The sequence below is a fragment of the Siniperca chuatsi genome, linkage group LG23 (assembly GCF_020085105.1).
Source record: "Siniperca chuatsi isolate FFG_IHB_CAS linkage group LG23, ASM2008510v1, whole genome shotgun sequence".
In the NCBI taxonomy this organism is placed as follows: Eukaryota; Metazoa; Chordata; class Actinopteri; order Centrarchiformes; family Sinipercidae; genus Siniperca; species Siniperca chuatsi.
This window is the reverse complement of record NC_058064.1, coordinates 20,806,126-20,823,599: the sequence shown is the minus strand read 5'-3', so window position 1 is coordinate 20,823,599 and position 17,474 is coordinate 20,806,126. Positions and strand designations below refer to the sequence as shown.

Sequence of the window (17,474 nt, the reverse complement as noted above, 5' to 3'; positions counted from 1 at the left end):
GTGGTGCTGCCCACCTTGTTGATCTCATCAATGAAGCACACATGAGTGACAGGGTCTCTCTTCTTCATCAGGACCTTCTGCAGATGTTGCACCTGGAAAATATGCAGCAAAGAAAACTTCATATTAATTCATCAGTCCTGCTGACTGCCTCAACTTTTGTTTTTAATGTGTTATTCAACACTGTGGCTGTTCAGTCTAGTGGCTTCAGGCGTACCTGTCTGCACGCAGCACATATCTGGTCCATCAATTTCTCCAGGTTGGTCCACAGAGCAGCACGGAAAGCTGCGGTGTTGCCTGGTGTAGGCAGCACTGCTCTGCCTGGTGCACCTGGGGAGAGAAACAATGTGTTCCTTTGTTTTTGATATGATTCCTGCCAGTGCCATTATCCCATGATTTCCCAACCAAACAGCTGATACAGAAAAGCATTTATGATTGTTCGTACAAATGCAGGAGTCAATGAGAGGAGCTTTTCTGACATGCTTATCTTAGATAGCCTGAAGACCATGATACATTTATTCAATTGCTAATTGCACATTTTATAAAGGATAAGCCTATTCTACATTTTTCTTATTGTCATCAAATTCCATGAAGAGACCCAAACCAACAATGTGTTAGTCCTTCTCTCAAATACTTTCTGACTTCCCCACTCTGTCTGTGGCTCCCAGCTCCGAGCCCATTGGTTCCTACTGAAGACATAAATCTTTAAAAACACCACACAAATATAGTTTTATTTTTAACAGAGGCTCAGTAATTCCCCAAAACAGCTGCTCGCTGTAGTTTGTATCAAACAAACAGGAGGAAATTGTGCGTTTGTTGGGGACTATTTCCAGCGGCGGATGAATCCACATGTGGTGCTGTAGTGAGTGTTTGGGGCAGCAGGACGGTGTGTGTGGGACTGAGTGAGAATAATCTACAGTGTGTGTGTTCATGGTGATGAAGGAACATGTCACCCAGTGCAGCAGAGCGGCTCACTGATGTGTTTTAATAGTTTCTGGACAACAGTGGAGCTCTGTGGCTCAGAGGAAGAAGATCCATCAACACTTGTTAGCAGATACGTTCACTGCTGGTTTGGGTCTTTTTATGATTTGGTGACAATAAGAAAAATATAGAATATCACCAAAGAAAAGAACATGCTGTGTTCAGACTACCAGTGACAAAGCAATGGGTTACAAGCCATTTTCAATGGAAGCCGGTGACTTGAATCTACAAACTGTTGCCCGACACTTGCACTTCAAGTCAAAGTTGAGCTGGCCTCTTTTTTCAGCGCTCCAATGACGTGGAGAAGCATCAACCAATCATATGTTTATGTTTCACCATTTTCGGCCCCCTTCTCTCTCCCCACAATTCCTGTTCTGTTCCGTCTAAAAAAATGGAAGAAAAACGTAACTACGTCAACGAGCTCTTGAGCAACACTTCAATGGGGACTCGGCGACAATGTCGCTGGCCATGCTTGGCCGTTTTGAAGCTTTGTCGCCGGTAGTCTGAACACAGCATTAGCCTAATCTGGGCTGGTTATATGAAAGTACTGTGTGCATTAATTAGAAAGATGATGTGGCCTCTACATCAGAGCCATGAAAATAACACACGTCCTCCAGCCAGATTTGACTATTCTCTGTGGCCATGGTATAATAATCTATTTTGGATCAAGCCAACTCGTGAACTAGGTCAAATCATAAAGTGCCATTGTCTTTCATCTTTTAGAAATGAGGACAATGTATCCAGTGCGTGAGTGTCTCTGTGTGTGTGTGTGTATGTGTGTGTGTGTGTGCATATAAGCAACTTCTTCATGAACCACATCCTCCTTAGGGCTTACCTCTGGGATTGGCTGGCTGTGTCAGGCCCTTGATGTCTAGAGTACTTGTGATGTTGTCCTGTATAGTGGTCCTGTAACCCCCCACTACGGAGCTGATGGTCCCTCTTAGACTGCCCAGGTTATAGAAGACCTGCAGGGCCGTGCCGACCTGGGTGGGATTCTGACCGACAAAAGCAGAGACAAGGAGAGAGAGAAGTTGGCAGTCATCCATGGTGCTGTTTTTAACAGAATGAAATCAACTTAATGGGTCTGGCAGTTTCACAAACAAACACTCAGTATGCCAGTGAGTACAGAAGTGACAGCAGCAGCTAAAAATACACTTAAAATTGATTTAATGATAGAGAGCTGTGAAAATGTTGCAGGGCAAAGTCAAGACAAGAAAAACTGAGGAGAAAGGACAGTCAGAAAAGAGAAGAAGAGGTCAAATACATAAACAGCACCACTGCACTTTGCACTGACTCAGTTATGTTTATCTCCAGTGTATATGCCTCAACGTGTACTTTTCTTTGAGTTGTATTATTTTCTTAATGAGGACAAACTCTGACTTGTAATTCTACAGGGATGAAAGGTTTTCCTACTGAGCCCCATACACTGCAGGATGAAACAGATTGGGCCAGCATTTAGCAGCCACTAGCGGAACTAAATATTGAAACAAGTGTGATTTCAGCTGTTGCAGCCTTTGGTATAGTGAAGATTGTTGTTTAGAGCTGAACGGAGCTTAGTCAATTAATCAATTAGCAGACTGACCTAAAATGTCAAATGACAACTATTTTGATAACTTAATCACTTGAGTAATTTTTCTAGCAAAAGTGCCAAACTCTAGTTTCTTCTTCTCCAATGTGAGCGAATGTGACTTCTGCTTTTCCCTATTTTATATACTAGTAAAATTAATATCTTTGGGTTTTGGACTTTTGGTCCAGGTGCATCACCTTGGGAAATTTTTTGCACTATTTTTATTTAAATAATCATTAGTTGCAGACCTATTGTCGTTCCACACAATGAAACAGCGGGTGGTGTATGAAGGTCTTTTTTCAGAATGATGCATCTCACTGCTGTATTCCGTCGCTGAAATTTTTACTACAAATTTTACAAACTTCAGAAATACACCAACCAACACCTCTAAAGTTCACTGATTAACATGTTGTTTGTTTAATCTGTACACAAGAGGAAATGGTAGTGGTTTCAGGGGGAGTTACATGCTGAAACTATTTCTTGGGTGAAAAACAGCCCAGGCAGAGTCTTGTCATCAACACAAAGTTGCCAGGCAACAAGCAGAGATGCTGCACATAAGCACTGGGTGGATGGATCAACTGCTGTTCGTCAACAGTTAAAGCACATAATTCTCTGTAAAACCACAAATTGTAATTTTTACATTTCTGCTTGTTTATTAAACAAATGAGATACAACGTGTTAATCAGTGAGCTTTAGAGGTGTTGGTAGGTGTATTTTTGAAATCTGGACAGAGCCAGGCTAGCTGTTTCCCCCTGCTGCCCTACATTACCAGCAGGTCTCTAATGTCCTCTGATCAGGGTCTCCTGGTTGTTCCTCGATCTAGGCTTAAAGCTTCTGTATATGAGATTCTCAACGTTAAATTTCTACTAAACTATACAACAAAATTTGTTTCAGAATAGATCTGAGGCAATTAGTCAAAATCAAGCTTTAATTTGGGTCCCAAATGCCTGCTTTATATAGTTGCTCATTTAAAGGGAGTTTGGAGAGCCTGCGGGTCACATGGTCTGAACACTTCCCAAAGTTTCTGATTGGTGCAACTTTTAGCCAATGGGCTCAATTGACTTTATATATATATATATATAGGAGAGGAGTTTTTCTACGTGGGTCAGTTGAGCTCCCACTCAACAGATGGGCTACAGGGTCTCTGCTGGCAAAATCAGAGCGCTGAGGTGAAACTAGCTCCCACACAGCCCAGGCAGCATGTCCAATTGCTTACATAACATTCACAACAAACAACTCCCTGGGCTGATATAAGAAGCTGTCACTGTGTGTGTATACAGTACATATGTGTGTTTCTGTGTGTGTGTCTCTAGAGCCCCATATGTACACACACATAACGCAGTGACAGAAGTTGTTAGCCAGGGCTACTCCGGCAGTAGTCAGGACAAAAATACTTCTACTGAGGGTGGAATACACAGGGGAGAGAAGAGTGTGTATGTGTGTGTGATTCTGTGTAAGAGAGAAAGAGAAAGAGTGCATGTGTCTAATTTTGGAAAAACAGATTATTGTCTAGACGTAGGAGTAAAAACCAGTGGCTAAGACATTGGAGAGGACTGTAGAGTCACAGTGCCCTGCTATTTCACACTGCCACCAACTTCTGACACACCTGTTTAACCTCTCTTTGCCTTCTCTCTCACGCACACACACACACACACACACACACACACACACACACACACACACACACACACAGAGACAAATACACAAATCCACCAGCTTGCACCATTTTTTCATTCAGTGTTAAGCTACTGTGAATTAACTCAACACTTCCTACAAAGATGTTTCATATTAAAAGCCCTCAAGTGACTCAAAAGGCATAATCCCTTCCTTTCCAGGTAGGCTTTTAATGTGAAACAATACAAACAAGTTTTTTCTCCCAGAAGCCTGACAAACAAAAAAAGAGCCAAGTAGACATGATTCAAATGAACTAGTGCGTGAAAATGGTATTTCTGTTCAATAGAGAAACGTGAGTATGGCAGGACTCAGAAATGTACATTATGCTGAATTTTAAGGTTTTGAAGGACCCAGTGACCACAGGGAAAAAACAATGGACCACCTGTATAAAATCAAATCAGTCCATGAACCAAAAGTTGGCAAAGCAATGTGCATTTAATGACATATCACTGCCAAACAATTAATTGACTGATTTATTCATGTTATTTGAACGCTATTTTAATTCAGGTGTTATCAAAAAGGACTGTGCTGGTGATTTTATCCAATTTGTGTATATTTTATACAACTGCTGACCAATTTCAAAATTATACCATTAGTTTTAGTTTTATTTCCCAGCTTGCAGGGAGCCACTGGTTTTCTTGAGCTACAGGAGGTCAGTGGAACATCAGACCCACTGCGTACACTGATTTAATTTAATAAATCAACCAGTAACAATATTGGGAAAACTTGTAACAAAATGAAAAATTGATTTTAATTCAAATAACACTATGTAGAGCATTCATTTCTGTTGTGCAAATGTTGTAAGTTATACTTCCGAACTGCCAGAGTTGGCTTCTTAATATTTTGGATTTGACTGATGTGTTTGCTCAATAAGCATGGAAGTCTGTGGCTGCCAATTTAAAATGAAAAACCATAATTTTCAGTAGACACAAGCTAAAATCAGGATATAATTCTAATTAAATTAATTTGTCAGAGTTAAAGGCAGAATGAGTAGGAAAAAAAACAATGTATAGACTTATACAAAAACAATCCCTGATGACCGGTAGGCGATTTGTTAATTTTTAACAGGGGATGGCCCAATGGGAGCACGATAAATTATTGAGAATTATTACATTTTTACGGAGCATTTCTATTTCAAAACTCACAGACCAATAGCATGTGTTGTTAATCATCTCGCATGATGCTACTCAGCCAATCAAATCTGTGCATAACCATTTACAAGTCAAGTCAGTGAGTGAGGTACACACACAGGGAGAGTAGAGACGAGTCGGAGAAATCATTTCACATGGCGTGCTCTAAAAAGAGAAAAGTAGACAGAGCTTTTAATCAAGAATGGACAGACTCTTACATGTCCAATCTTCCCACAGGCAGTCTCATATGTTCCGAGATCATGGCGATTATTAAAAGCAGCAATGTGAAGCGCCACTACCAGACAAAGCACAGAGCATCTTTTTACGTTTTGGACGTTTCTGGGCAGTGGTGTGTTGCCCCCAGCCAATAACAGCGCACAGGCTGTGAGGTCGGGACTCTGTAAAAATGTAGTGACCAGGTTACATCGATGTTGCCATCTCTTTCCTCTGCTCAAAATCCTTCCTCCAGGGCTGGGCGGAGGTGTGGACATGTTTATTTGTGCTTTAGAACATAACCTCATTCTACCTTTAAGTTTTTGTCACATGGTAATACAGTTAGGAGCTGATTGTAAAGCTCTCCCTGATGGAGTGTTCCACAGAGATGTGTATCCTTTTCAGTTCTTGTATGTATGCTCATTGTTTGTCCTCTGGGTTTTTGAACCACACAGATTTCCAACATATCGCTTTTCAAAACTGACTCAATCAGCATCCTTGAATGTGACAGCAGGGACTTTAGTCAAAATGGTTCCCTCTCGCAACTACTTTATCACGTGAGGATTGCCAATGTAATTTTTAAACAAAAACAGCAAACTAAATATGCACTGTGATGTATTATCGATCTTAAGCTAATTCAAGTCCCTGCAGGTTGAATTTCACTCAAGTGGTCGGCAATAAGGTATACACACATGCCAAACCTCAAGTATTAATGGTTATTAATTTTTTGATATATTTTTTTAATAATCACTTTAGTCTATTTGCCCTAAAACATTAATACTTTGTCCAGCAGCAGTTTCAATAAGGAGTACCTCACAACATCGTTTCATTAATATTTCTGAAATGCAATGTTTTTGTAATTCTGTTCTATTTGTCACTTTTGAAAGGTCACAAAAAGAAATCATATGAGGCAATATTCTAATCAGCCCAGTTGACGTAAATACCAACCCTTCTAAATGTCAGAAGAAAAAAAACTCATTTCAGAAATATATTTAGTTTCCCTTTTAATTGGTCTCGATTTTTCTTAATGCTTCTTCAATCATGTTGCAGTCCTGGAGAGGAAACATGGTCTATGTGCTCTGTTTGTGAAAGCTACTGTATGTATAGATATTAATCGACAAAATAATCGGCTGAGTAATCATTAGTTGCATCCCTAAAAATGTCTAAGAACTGTACATACAGTACATTTTAGTTTATTTACCTCAAATGCAGGGAGAACCAGGCTTTTAATGGAAACAGATCAATATTAGAGACAGACCTTTATTCCTACTTATACCTGGTTTATAAGTATAATTACTCATATTTTAGTAAAATGCCTCCCGCTCCCGTTTTTATTTGCTGTTAAAGGGACACTCCACTGATTTTACACATGAAGTTCAGTTTACCCATCATGAATAGTGCTTTGTAGCCTTTCAAAGCAGTTGTATTATGTCTTGTCTGGCTCTAAAGGCAGCTTGATGACCCTGATGATGTCATCAGGGTTATCTTGGATGGGGCTTGGGGCTTTCAATATTTCAAAGAAAGCCTGTGTTACGAACTTGGGATGTGGGCATTTACCAAGCAGGGAGGGTCCTAACGAAAGATGCTGTTGAGTTGCATTATGGCATTTGTAGGATCCAGTGTTTTTGGATGTGATGTCGCATGAGATGTAGACCACAGTCTGGAAAAAAACAGTCTTTGCAATAAATAAAAACAAAAATTCAACTAAACTCTCGACAAAACACTATATTTTTCTTTTTTGAATTATTGATACTTATTAATCCAAGAATGTAAATGTACCAAGACTGTAGGGGTGCTTTAATTCCTGTGACCCATTTACTCCCTTGAAGGAATCAATATGCAATGTTAACACTCAGGGAACAGAAATTACAGCTGGGTGGAATGACAAAGCTGCTTGTGAGATTTACTTGGCTAGTGCATTTACATGAACAGTCCTCAAAGTAAGCCAAAGGTACAGAAGAGGTGTATGTCTGCCATAATTCCTTCATTTGTTTTTTAAATAGTCTGATACAGCGAACACAAGAAATAACTCAAAATATGCTATATAATGTAATAAATATAAATAAAAATAAATAAGGTAATCCATAAAATGGAAAGTGTGATACTGTATGTCAGAGCCACATGCATTAGTCTAAAGACCTGACCAATAAGTAGGAATCACAACTGCAGCAACAATAAAGTGAACCATTGCTAGCCTCCAAATTACGAAGACAGATGCATGCTAGTCAGCTTAGCCCGGTTAGTCAAACTCATGTAGTATCGCTGCTCCACTACAAGGGAGCATTACGGTTTCCTGGCTAGTTACATCAAACATGGACACAGATTAGTGTCAAACTGTATGATGACATTGTCAGGTTTGTCTGTGGAAATACTTAAATAAACATGTCATTTATGACGGCATCACCCAAATGTGTCTCTGCAGATATGTGACCATACTCAATCTAGAGAATACAGGGTATAAGCATACGGTCAAAGTGCTTGAGCTCTGCTACAATGTGCCTTCACGTGTGCATGTTACTCAGTCCATTGTGCAGCTCTGTATAAACGAGAACAAGTTCAGGAATTATAAACAGGTCAGAGTCTTATGATGAAGCATGACCTATTTATTTTTTTTGTGTTTATTTTTTCTTATTGACAATATGCCAGTATTTGAGCAGAAACTAAGATCTGGAAATGCAAAGGAGGCATGGCAGTAATTTAACCATCATGATGGGTAGAGCCCCAAAACCTGCCGTGATTGACTGCCCGAACCCCATCTCCTTTGCAGAGCAGCTCAACAGCTTCTTCAACCGGTTTAACAGCTGCAGCACACCAACCAACTGGATCTTTCCCAGCCCCAGCTGGGATCTTTTCCCAGCCCATCCTACCAAGCTCTCACCATAGATGAACATTCAAGGACTGCCCACTCAACTAAGTGGGGTTTTCACCAAGCTGTTTTAGTGCCTACTGGATTCTGGCTGTGTTCCAAGCCAGTGGAAGGAATCCACCATAATCCCGATCCTTAAAAAGACACATGCAAAGGACCTGGCCAGTTGTCCTGACATCGGTGCTGTATAAATGCATGGAGAGAGTAGTGTGTGACCACCTCTCCAGCATGGTGGCAGAGAGACTGGATCCACTCCAGTTTGCCTACAAAGCAAAACGCAGGGTAGAGGATGCAAGGCTGAATCTTTTAGACACTGTGGCCAGACACAGACAAGGGGCGGCTGTGGCTTAGTGGTAGAGCGGGTCGTCCACCAAATGGAAGGTCAGCAGTTTGATCCTGGCTCCCCCCAGCCCACATGTCGAAGTGTCCTTGGGAAAGACACTGAACCCTAAATTGCTCCTGAGGGCTGTGCCTTCGGTGTGTGAGTGTGTGTGAATGGTTAGTTAGTTTCTTTGAACTGATGAGCAGTTAGCACCTGCCATCAGTGTATGAATGTGTGTGAATGGGGTAAATGTGATATGTTGTGTGAAGCGTTTTGAGTAGTCAGAAAGATGTGAAAGGCACTATACAAGTACAGTCCATTTACCATTACACCTGGACTCAGCACACCCGCACACTAGGATTTTATTCGTGGACTTCTCTTCAGCTTTTAATACCAACAACATCTCCTGCAGTAGTGAAGGAATGACACTTTTAAAGTACACGGATGACATGGCCATAGTGGCCCACCTGAATGGCACCAATGCTCAGTCTGAATACCATGATTCAGTTAACAACCTGGTCTGGACATTTCGGGAAAGCTCCCTCGAGCTCAACATCACCAAGACCAAGGAGCTGTGTTGTTGGAGCAGAGAGAAACCAGAGTCACAACAACCACCTCTACAACAAGTACAATCATTTAAATACCTTGGGACGGAGATAGACACCTCCATGTCCTTTTCCCAGCTCACCGACTCGTGAACAACAGTGGTGGAGCAGGTGGAGCAGCTCCTCCACCTGCGGAGGAAGCTCATGACTTTTAATGTCAGTGAGGACAGTAATTGAATCTATACTCACCTTCTACATTTCATCCTGGTACAGCACCCTCAGCACCAAACACAAAACAATACTCTGCATAAGTAATCAGGCCAGCAAAATAATTGGTTTGCCCCAAACTCCACTATCTGAACTGTATACCCGGTCAGACATCAGGAAAGCCACTCTGATTAAGCAGGAACCCTCTCACCCCCTCCAGCAATCCGTCCAGTTACTGCCATCAGGTCAATGCTACAAAGTCCTACTGGCCTGGAAAAACATCTACAAAAATTTTTTATTCCCTCTACGATCATCACCCTGAACAGACAAAAAATATGCACTGTACTCTGACCTGTTTAACACTGTTCTTGTCAGCTGGCGTTTCAACAGTTTGTCATATTCTGTGTGTGTGTGTATTTTAAAGACATTACTACATTATTGTGAATTTATCAAGACAACAGATAAAAATGGAGGATGTGTTGAGTTTGCATCTACAGCAAACTAAAACAGAAGTAGATCAACATACAGGAGAGTTTAAAGATTTGATTCTGATACTTTACTGATATTTTACTCATTTCTGAAAATAATTCTTTGCTTGCCCCTTCTCAACACAGAGGTCAAAGTTCAAGCAGCACAACAAGCCCAGGACAATCTAGTGCGACCAAAAGCAAATAGTTGTGTTTTTTGTCTGTGTGTTGTGTGTGTACCTGGATCTCCATGCCCTGTTCCAGCAGTCTCTTGGCCTGGTTCTCCACCTCCAGCCTGGCTCTGCTGATCAGCAGCAAGTCATTCTCAATCACCTCAATGCCGCTTAGATCCACACCTTGTGACAGATAGTCTGGAGTGCAAGCAAAGAGAAAAGAAACCAAAAATTATAACATTTTCTATTTTCCAGCTTCTTTTCCATTTTCTTTCATGTTTAGCAAGACTCTAATTTTCAGTACTCTAATCCTTTCTACTCCTTTTTTCCAAAGAACCATAACAGTTTTTGGATATTTAAGTGATTAACTAACAAGACTAAGAGTTTAGTCTCATTTACTGATTCTCTGTTGTATTTCAGAATCGGCGCGATCAGACACATCTCGTCGCCAGCTCCCATTGAAAATGAATGACTGCCGGCTGCTTTTGTAGCTCATGAAGCTTCTGGTGTGAGCGCACGGTTACAGTGAAACTGAAGATAAAGTTCACAGGTTGAAAACACAGAAAAGTACTGTATTTTTGTGAAGCTTAATATTTGGTTATTGTTGACGTGTCAGAGTGGTGTTGCTTCAGCTCTTAAGGTCATTTTTAAGGTGTGGTTAGTGTTGTTGTATTGCTGTTGCTCGTGTTTCCAGTGTTTCAATATTTCCTTTGGAAGTGTACTGGACTATATTTAATGATTATGTAAACTTGAAAATGAAAATGTAATTCCACAATAGCATTATAATTTTCCACATATGTATGTGTTATTTGAGGAAAAATTTAAATGAAAATGCAATAATCCAATTTTCCAATTTTCACATACTTGTATGGGCGTTCTATGACTATATTAAAATGAAAATGGAAAAGCTGTTTGACATTTCATTTTCAAAGTTGTAACCTGCTGTACAGTGGACAATATTCAACTGTTAATTCAAATTTGAAAATAAAATATAAACAATGTAACCTGATTTTCTATTTATGCAAGCAATATTTAAGTCAAAATGAAAATGAAATGTTCTAACAATTGGAAAATGAAAATGAAAGCATTTCATGTTGACCCCAAAAGAGCGTGGTGACATGTAAATGTAAATGCAAAGACTGGAGGCGCTGTTTTGCTTATTGCATTTGAATATTGTCCACTGTACAGCAGGTTAAGTCTTGCATATTCACTCAAATAACACGTACATATATGAAAAATTATAATGCTATTGTGGAATTATATTTTCAAGTTTACATAATCATTTGAATATAGTCTGGTATATGCTTCCATAGTTTCCAGTGTTTTGCCATTTACAATGCCACCACTATGTACCATCTGTTTGTTGTTTGGTTTTGCTGTTCTTGTGTTGGCTCTGTAGTGTAGCACATTGGACTTGAAATGAAAAAGTGATTTTAAGTGCTGACTTGATGGTGTTGGAGAATGAAATCTAAAAAGAGTTATGGTACCTGCACTGGACATGAACGTTACAGATGTGAACACCCTCCAACACCTTTGCAGTTGAAAGGCAACTTATAGTACCTCATTCATTGTTTCATTTCGAATCAAAAACATGGAGTATGCATCACCAAAACTGACAAAAGGCAGTAAAAGATTAGATGAGTCAAAAATCTAACTGAATACATCAATGAATAATACTTAGTTAAATAATAAAAACTAGTGTGTGGAAGGAAATACAAAGTTTAGTTAGCCTAGCATCTATAGACAAATGATTAAATGTCCAAATAAAAAGAGACCACAAAAAAATAATTAGGAGTTGAAAAACAAAATGAGCTAGTTAAAGATAAATAGGAGAGTAACTTAAGTTTTCATTTAATTTATTAACTGATTGAAAGTAAAGGGGAAAAAAAGGTTTTTGCTTTTTTTTAACTGATTGAAGGTTAAAGAAAAGGTATGAAATGACATTAAATTATATGAATTATATAAAGAATTTTGTATGTTTCTTTTTGCACTTAATATTAATTATTTAACTGATAGTATTATTTATGTATCTTTCAGTTATATTTTTGACTAATATGATAACCATTTACTGCCTCTTGTCAGTTTTGGGGCTAAAGATCCATAATATTTGATAATGTGTTACTATAACAGTGATAGTCTGAACCAAGGATTAGTACTATTATAAACATGAAAGACAAAAACAAAGAATCAATGTGTTTAGTCCATGTGCCTGAGTAAAATTTTATTATGTATAGGTCTCAAATAAGTCCCCTCTGCTCTGGCCAATTCTACTAACTCCCAAATTGTGTCTCATGTCATACATCAAATTCCAAAAACACATCATAGCTTGAATTTTGTGATTTTTTGAAAAAGCAACCTTCCTAATACTAAACTGAATAAGAAATTTGATATATTTAATTTTTTTTTTTATTGTTTTCAGGTCTTTCAATGGACACCAGCAGATTTTACTTTAGGTGGATGAAAAGATTTTGTTCAGATCTCCTAACAAAGAAAATGGGATTTCAATGACTTTCACAACAACAGCCCAGTCAATCATAAACTTCATCAACACATCTCCTTTGTGATTAAATTATCATATTTCTGTTATTTAATTTGCATCCCGTTGACAGAAAAGATGACAGCAGGACTAGTCAGCTTGACAGATTTGTCAGCAACACTTGTTTCAAAGAAGCACATAGCACTTCTGACTGCGTGTTAAACATTTCCATTCTGCTTTGCCCCTGCTTTGTTTGTCCACCCACCTGCTTTGGAAAGTGCATTAGAGGAAGAAATATCGACTTGCCTTGCAACTCAATCCTGTTTTGGGCTGATATGAAATTGAAATTGATGTAACCATGTCAATATCTGGGATTTTGTCCAACAAATCATGAGCGCCTTGAGCAAACATTTTAGGTCTACCATGATGATTCTAGCAGCAGTGAGAGTCAAACTGCTGCCATAATCTCTGTTGCTGCTGTTCACTCTCCATTATATTTCCACTAAACTTTTAGTTAATGCTACGATTCACAGTCATTTACAAAATAGGCAAAACAGCAATGTTATGGATAATGCTGTTTTTATAGAAAGCATGAGGAGGATCAGGCAAACATGAAGTGTCTCTTAAGAGTTGTGAGGCAGTGACTCTGCAGTCCTGACTTGTGTGGGAAGTTCATTCAGCCAGGAAGGAAGAGAAAAGCAGGGCCAGGCAGAGAGATGAGCAGGCTGGAGCAGGGAGACAGACAGCAGACTGGTGTGTGTGACTAAACCACAACCTACTGGTGCAGCCTCCTCCTGGCAACATTGTACAACAGTCTAAACTGTAAAATGTCTAGCTACAAGGAGCCAGTGAAAGGAGTGCTGAATATTTCAGTAACATAATTAAAAGCTGCTGAATGAGGAAAAACAATTACTCAATTTTTCTTTGTACATGGCGATTTCTCCTGGATCGATTGTTTACCTTAGCAAAGAAGCTGCTGCAGCCTTGCTGGGAATGTTTTTCACAACAATCTAAAAAATAAGCTCTAAAAATTTAAGCTTAGGGTTGGTATTAGGCATTGGTTTGAATTTCACCAACTGTAACTGCGTTTCTGCTTATCGAATCAGGTTTAATGCATGCTGGTTCCAATTCTTTGCTGAAAGCATAAACCACCTTTAACAGAATTGAGCTGCCATACACAGTCATTTTTCTTAAATGATGAGATATGTTTTGATTATTTATGGTAAGAAAGTAAAATAAATATATATATATAGAAAAAAATATTCTATATCTTGTGATGCACAAGTTGAATGTTGTTTAACAAGCCGCTATTTTAACAGCATGTATGGTTGTTCACATAGCTTGGCCTCCAGTTACCCCAGAAGTTTCCACCCTCTCTCTTTAAGCCCATTCAGTATCCTTCTGCAAAAGTTCTTCTGTATGCTCTGGTTCGAAAAGTTATCCCCTTTTCGAACCACAGCATTTCGTTGTCGCTGTCATAGTCACTCAATTTAATTTTCTTTCATTCGCTGTCTCTTCCATAAAACAGCTGATCTCCGGCGGCGTTATACAGTGCATGGCCAAGTTGCGCTTGTGCGTAGGAATATGGAAGTTCTAGGGTTGAGAAAATGTAGTTCCAAAGGAAGTGGCTGTCTGATGGCAAAGTAAAGCGCTGAATTCTAAATATAGCGGTACAACTCTCTGCTTCTCCACACTGGGGGCATGCCGACCGGTTTCCGCCATCTACTGCAGGTAATACACTGACTATGGATAAGTACCTAATACAGCCCCACTTCAAAAAACCCTATCCCTTTAAAGGTGCAATGAGAATACTCTCCACCTGTCTAATTCATACTTCAGCATATCACATATCAGGTCATAACTGCTGCTAACTGCTGTTAGCTAGTTAGCTGAGTTAGCTGTGCAGCTAACTCAGTGGTCCTAGCGCAGTAGACAACTAAACTAATACAGAGGTGAAATACACGTATCTACAGCACTAAAGAAGCTAAAAATCAACATATGCAGTCTGGAGACAACTTAATAAAAGATTCTCAAGTGAGACAGCGTTATCGTCATGTTCAGTCACGTTTTAATGTTTGTAACGCAGACATGTGTGTCCAGAGGCATGGGGGAATCCAGTCGAAGGTATTCTAGTAGTCACAATCAACCTACTCCTGGGAGGAGGAGGTGTTTAGGCCCGGGGTGTGGGGGACACAGCGGGAAATACTGGCGGGCATTCCCCCGCTTACACATTGCACCTTTCAATAACAATATACAATGCAACACAATCATATTTTTCCATCTTAACTGTATTACTGATAAATGCTTTGGTAATAAATAGACAATTTACAGATATAATGTGCTGTGCTCGGCCACACAGAGAGCAGTACATACAATACATGGCGTTCTTTTCTTTGCAATACAACTCCACCCACACAACCTATGCCACATTTTATGTAAACAAGATTAGTGAACAATATTTATAACAATAACTTTAGCAAAATAAATTTAAAATAGAACAAGAGGAAGGTTTTGGAGGAGGCTGGCTACAAGGAGAACATATTGGCACAATGGCACTGGCATGCAGGCTCTGTCTAAATCTACATCCATGTCCACAGCAGATGCACTATCCACAACCTGGATGAGTAACTAGTATAAAAGTGTATTAATATTTAATTATAATATTATAACATTTAATAAAATGTATAATGTTAATATAATAGTATAATGTTAGTATAATATTAATATATGAATTATATAATGCTAGTATATTCATTATCATTTCATATAATAGTATACTATATAGCCTACCACTAGTATAATATTAATACCAAATTTTTGTAGGTTTTGTTCTTTCATTAAATCCTTGTGCAAAAAAAATGGTCTCCAATGGTGGTTAGTCTTTAATTTGTTAATGCTAAGCACTAACTTGTCAATAATCATAACCATTCATGCATAACAATGAATTCAACATTTGAAAAGTTTACTGTCGCACGTCAACCTTATTTAACGTCCCGCCCCATCCAGGCTGTGATTGGTCGGTTCACGAAAAGTGACACTGACAAGCGCATCGACTTTATGAAAGGTTGGACATGTTTCAATCAAAGACACCTGATATCGCTAAATAGCCAGCTAGCCAAACCCAAAGCTTGCTTATCTTATCCCTGTTGTCTTCTGTCTTACGGCTTCAGCTGCAAAACCTTGACTAACAGTTGAACTGGTATTGAGGATCTTGACGAGGAGGTGTCTCGCTCGTTTTTGTATAACGGGCTGCTCAAGTGGCCCACCGGGATTTCTCCCAGTGGTCGCACTGGTGCTCCTAGTTATAACATTTAGTAGCACTGTCTTGTTGCGTCAAGTGGTTGTGTTCGCCGATTGTTGGTTTCAGAAGTTACAGAAATTGTCGGACACTGCCCCCGAATTCCGACATTGGAAAGGTGTGGGGGGAGGGGGTTTCAGATGCTTTTCAAGCATTCGACAAGCACGTCGGTTAAATCATACGCTGGTTAGATCCTGATTACTGGGCTTTTTTGCTTTTTTGTTTTTTTGCCATAGGTTACACCTTCATACCAACAGTAACTTCTGATCAAGGAAAGTGAGCAAAATGTCATTAGTTAGTTTGCAGTTGATTTTACATTCATGAATAAAAATGTGTTTGGACTGTGGCTTTTTAAGTGAATTAAAAACACTTCTTCCATTATCCTTTTCTTCCCTGCCTGGTGATATGACATGAAATCATTCCATCAACCCAACTCTTTTGATGGCAGCCCTGATTTTAATTTTCTTGAGTATTAGCATCTTTCTGACAGCCATATGTTTTGATAAATCAGGAAGACAAAGGGTACAGGGAAATCAGTTGCATATTGTGAGAGGAGAGGCAGAGAGGTGTGGGGACTGATATCAAACAATTTTTGCTGTTTGCTGTTCTTCCCAGAGAGAGAGAGAGAGAGAGAGAGAGAATTATCAGGCAGGTGGGGGGCTGAGGCACAGAGGACCGGGGAATTGGACAGGAGCCACATTCAATTCAAAAGCAATCCGCTCGAAGCCTCAACCCAAGTACAAAGCCTGCCAGAGACCACGATCGAACAGCTGAGCCCTGTATCCCTTTGCTTGTTTAGATGTGTGTGTTTGTGAGAGAGAGAGAGGAAAAGAAAGAGGTTGGTCTTTTCTGACTTGTGTCATAATATGCTCAGAGGGCTGTCTGATATGCCATGCTTGAAGCCACACACACACACACACACACACACACACAAACACAGACAACACAGGCGATTGGACATGTGTTGTTCCCAGGGGATAAGCTGTGCTCTGGCACAGATGTGCCCTGGTTTCTGTGCTGGGGGAATTCATTCAGCTCATTCTTCGGAGGGAAACGAGATGGATATTACCAATAATCAAAGTTACCCATACATAAAAATGTTCTTTACAACATTGAAATTTATCACAGCATTGCGGCATTTGAAATTAGTAGCATGGTAGAGTGGAACAGTACCCACCTTCAGCATCACTTTGGTGATGGAGGTAATTAGCAGAGTGTGTTGTGGATGGGAACAGGCAGCCGGGAAGGATCTGCTTCTTGTTCATCAGAGAACATTTAACAGTCAGGAAATAATTATCATTGAGCGCAAATTAAGAAGGCTGAGGTGCAGGTGAGAGGTAGACCAGCGGGGGATTTCATGAAGGAGGCTTAAAAACAGCAGCTTATCAATCAAAGTCTTGCTTCATTAAGCGTTACTACATACTATGGACTGGATCAGTTTCAGTAAACTCATTTGGGATCATTGAAGTCAGGCTTGTGCTGTCAGATAATATGTTTGCTCCCACAATTCAAAAGCAGCAAGCTGAGGAATGTACCATTCAAACTGACAATGGCTGGA

The 17,474-nt window shown here is 39.7% G+C and overlaps 1 protein-coding gene across 1 annotated transcript in view; it reads right to left on the bottom strand.

Annotated features, from left to right (window-relative positions):
* cog5 (component of oligomeric golgi complex 5) overlaps positions 1-17,474 on the bottom strand; it is an 80,608-nt gene that overhangs the window by 26,178 nt on the left and 36,956 nt on the right. Inside the window, exons 7-10 of the mRNA XM_044185947.1 lie at positions 10,210-10,340; positions 1,814-1,973; positions 215-327; positions 15-92 (exon numbers count right to left, since the gene is read on the bottom strand). Of these exons, the coding sequence (XP_044041882.1) occupies positions 15-92; positions 215-327; positions 1,814-1,973; positions 10,210-10,340 (482 nt within the window). The remainder of the gene's footprint in view (positions 1-14; positions 93-214; positions 328-1,813; positions 1,974-10,209; positions 10,341-17,474) is intronic.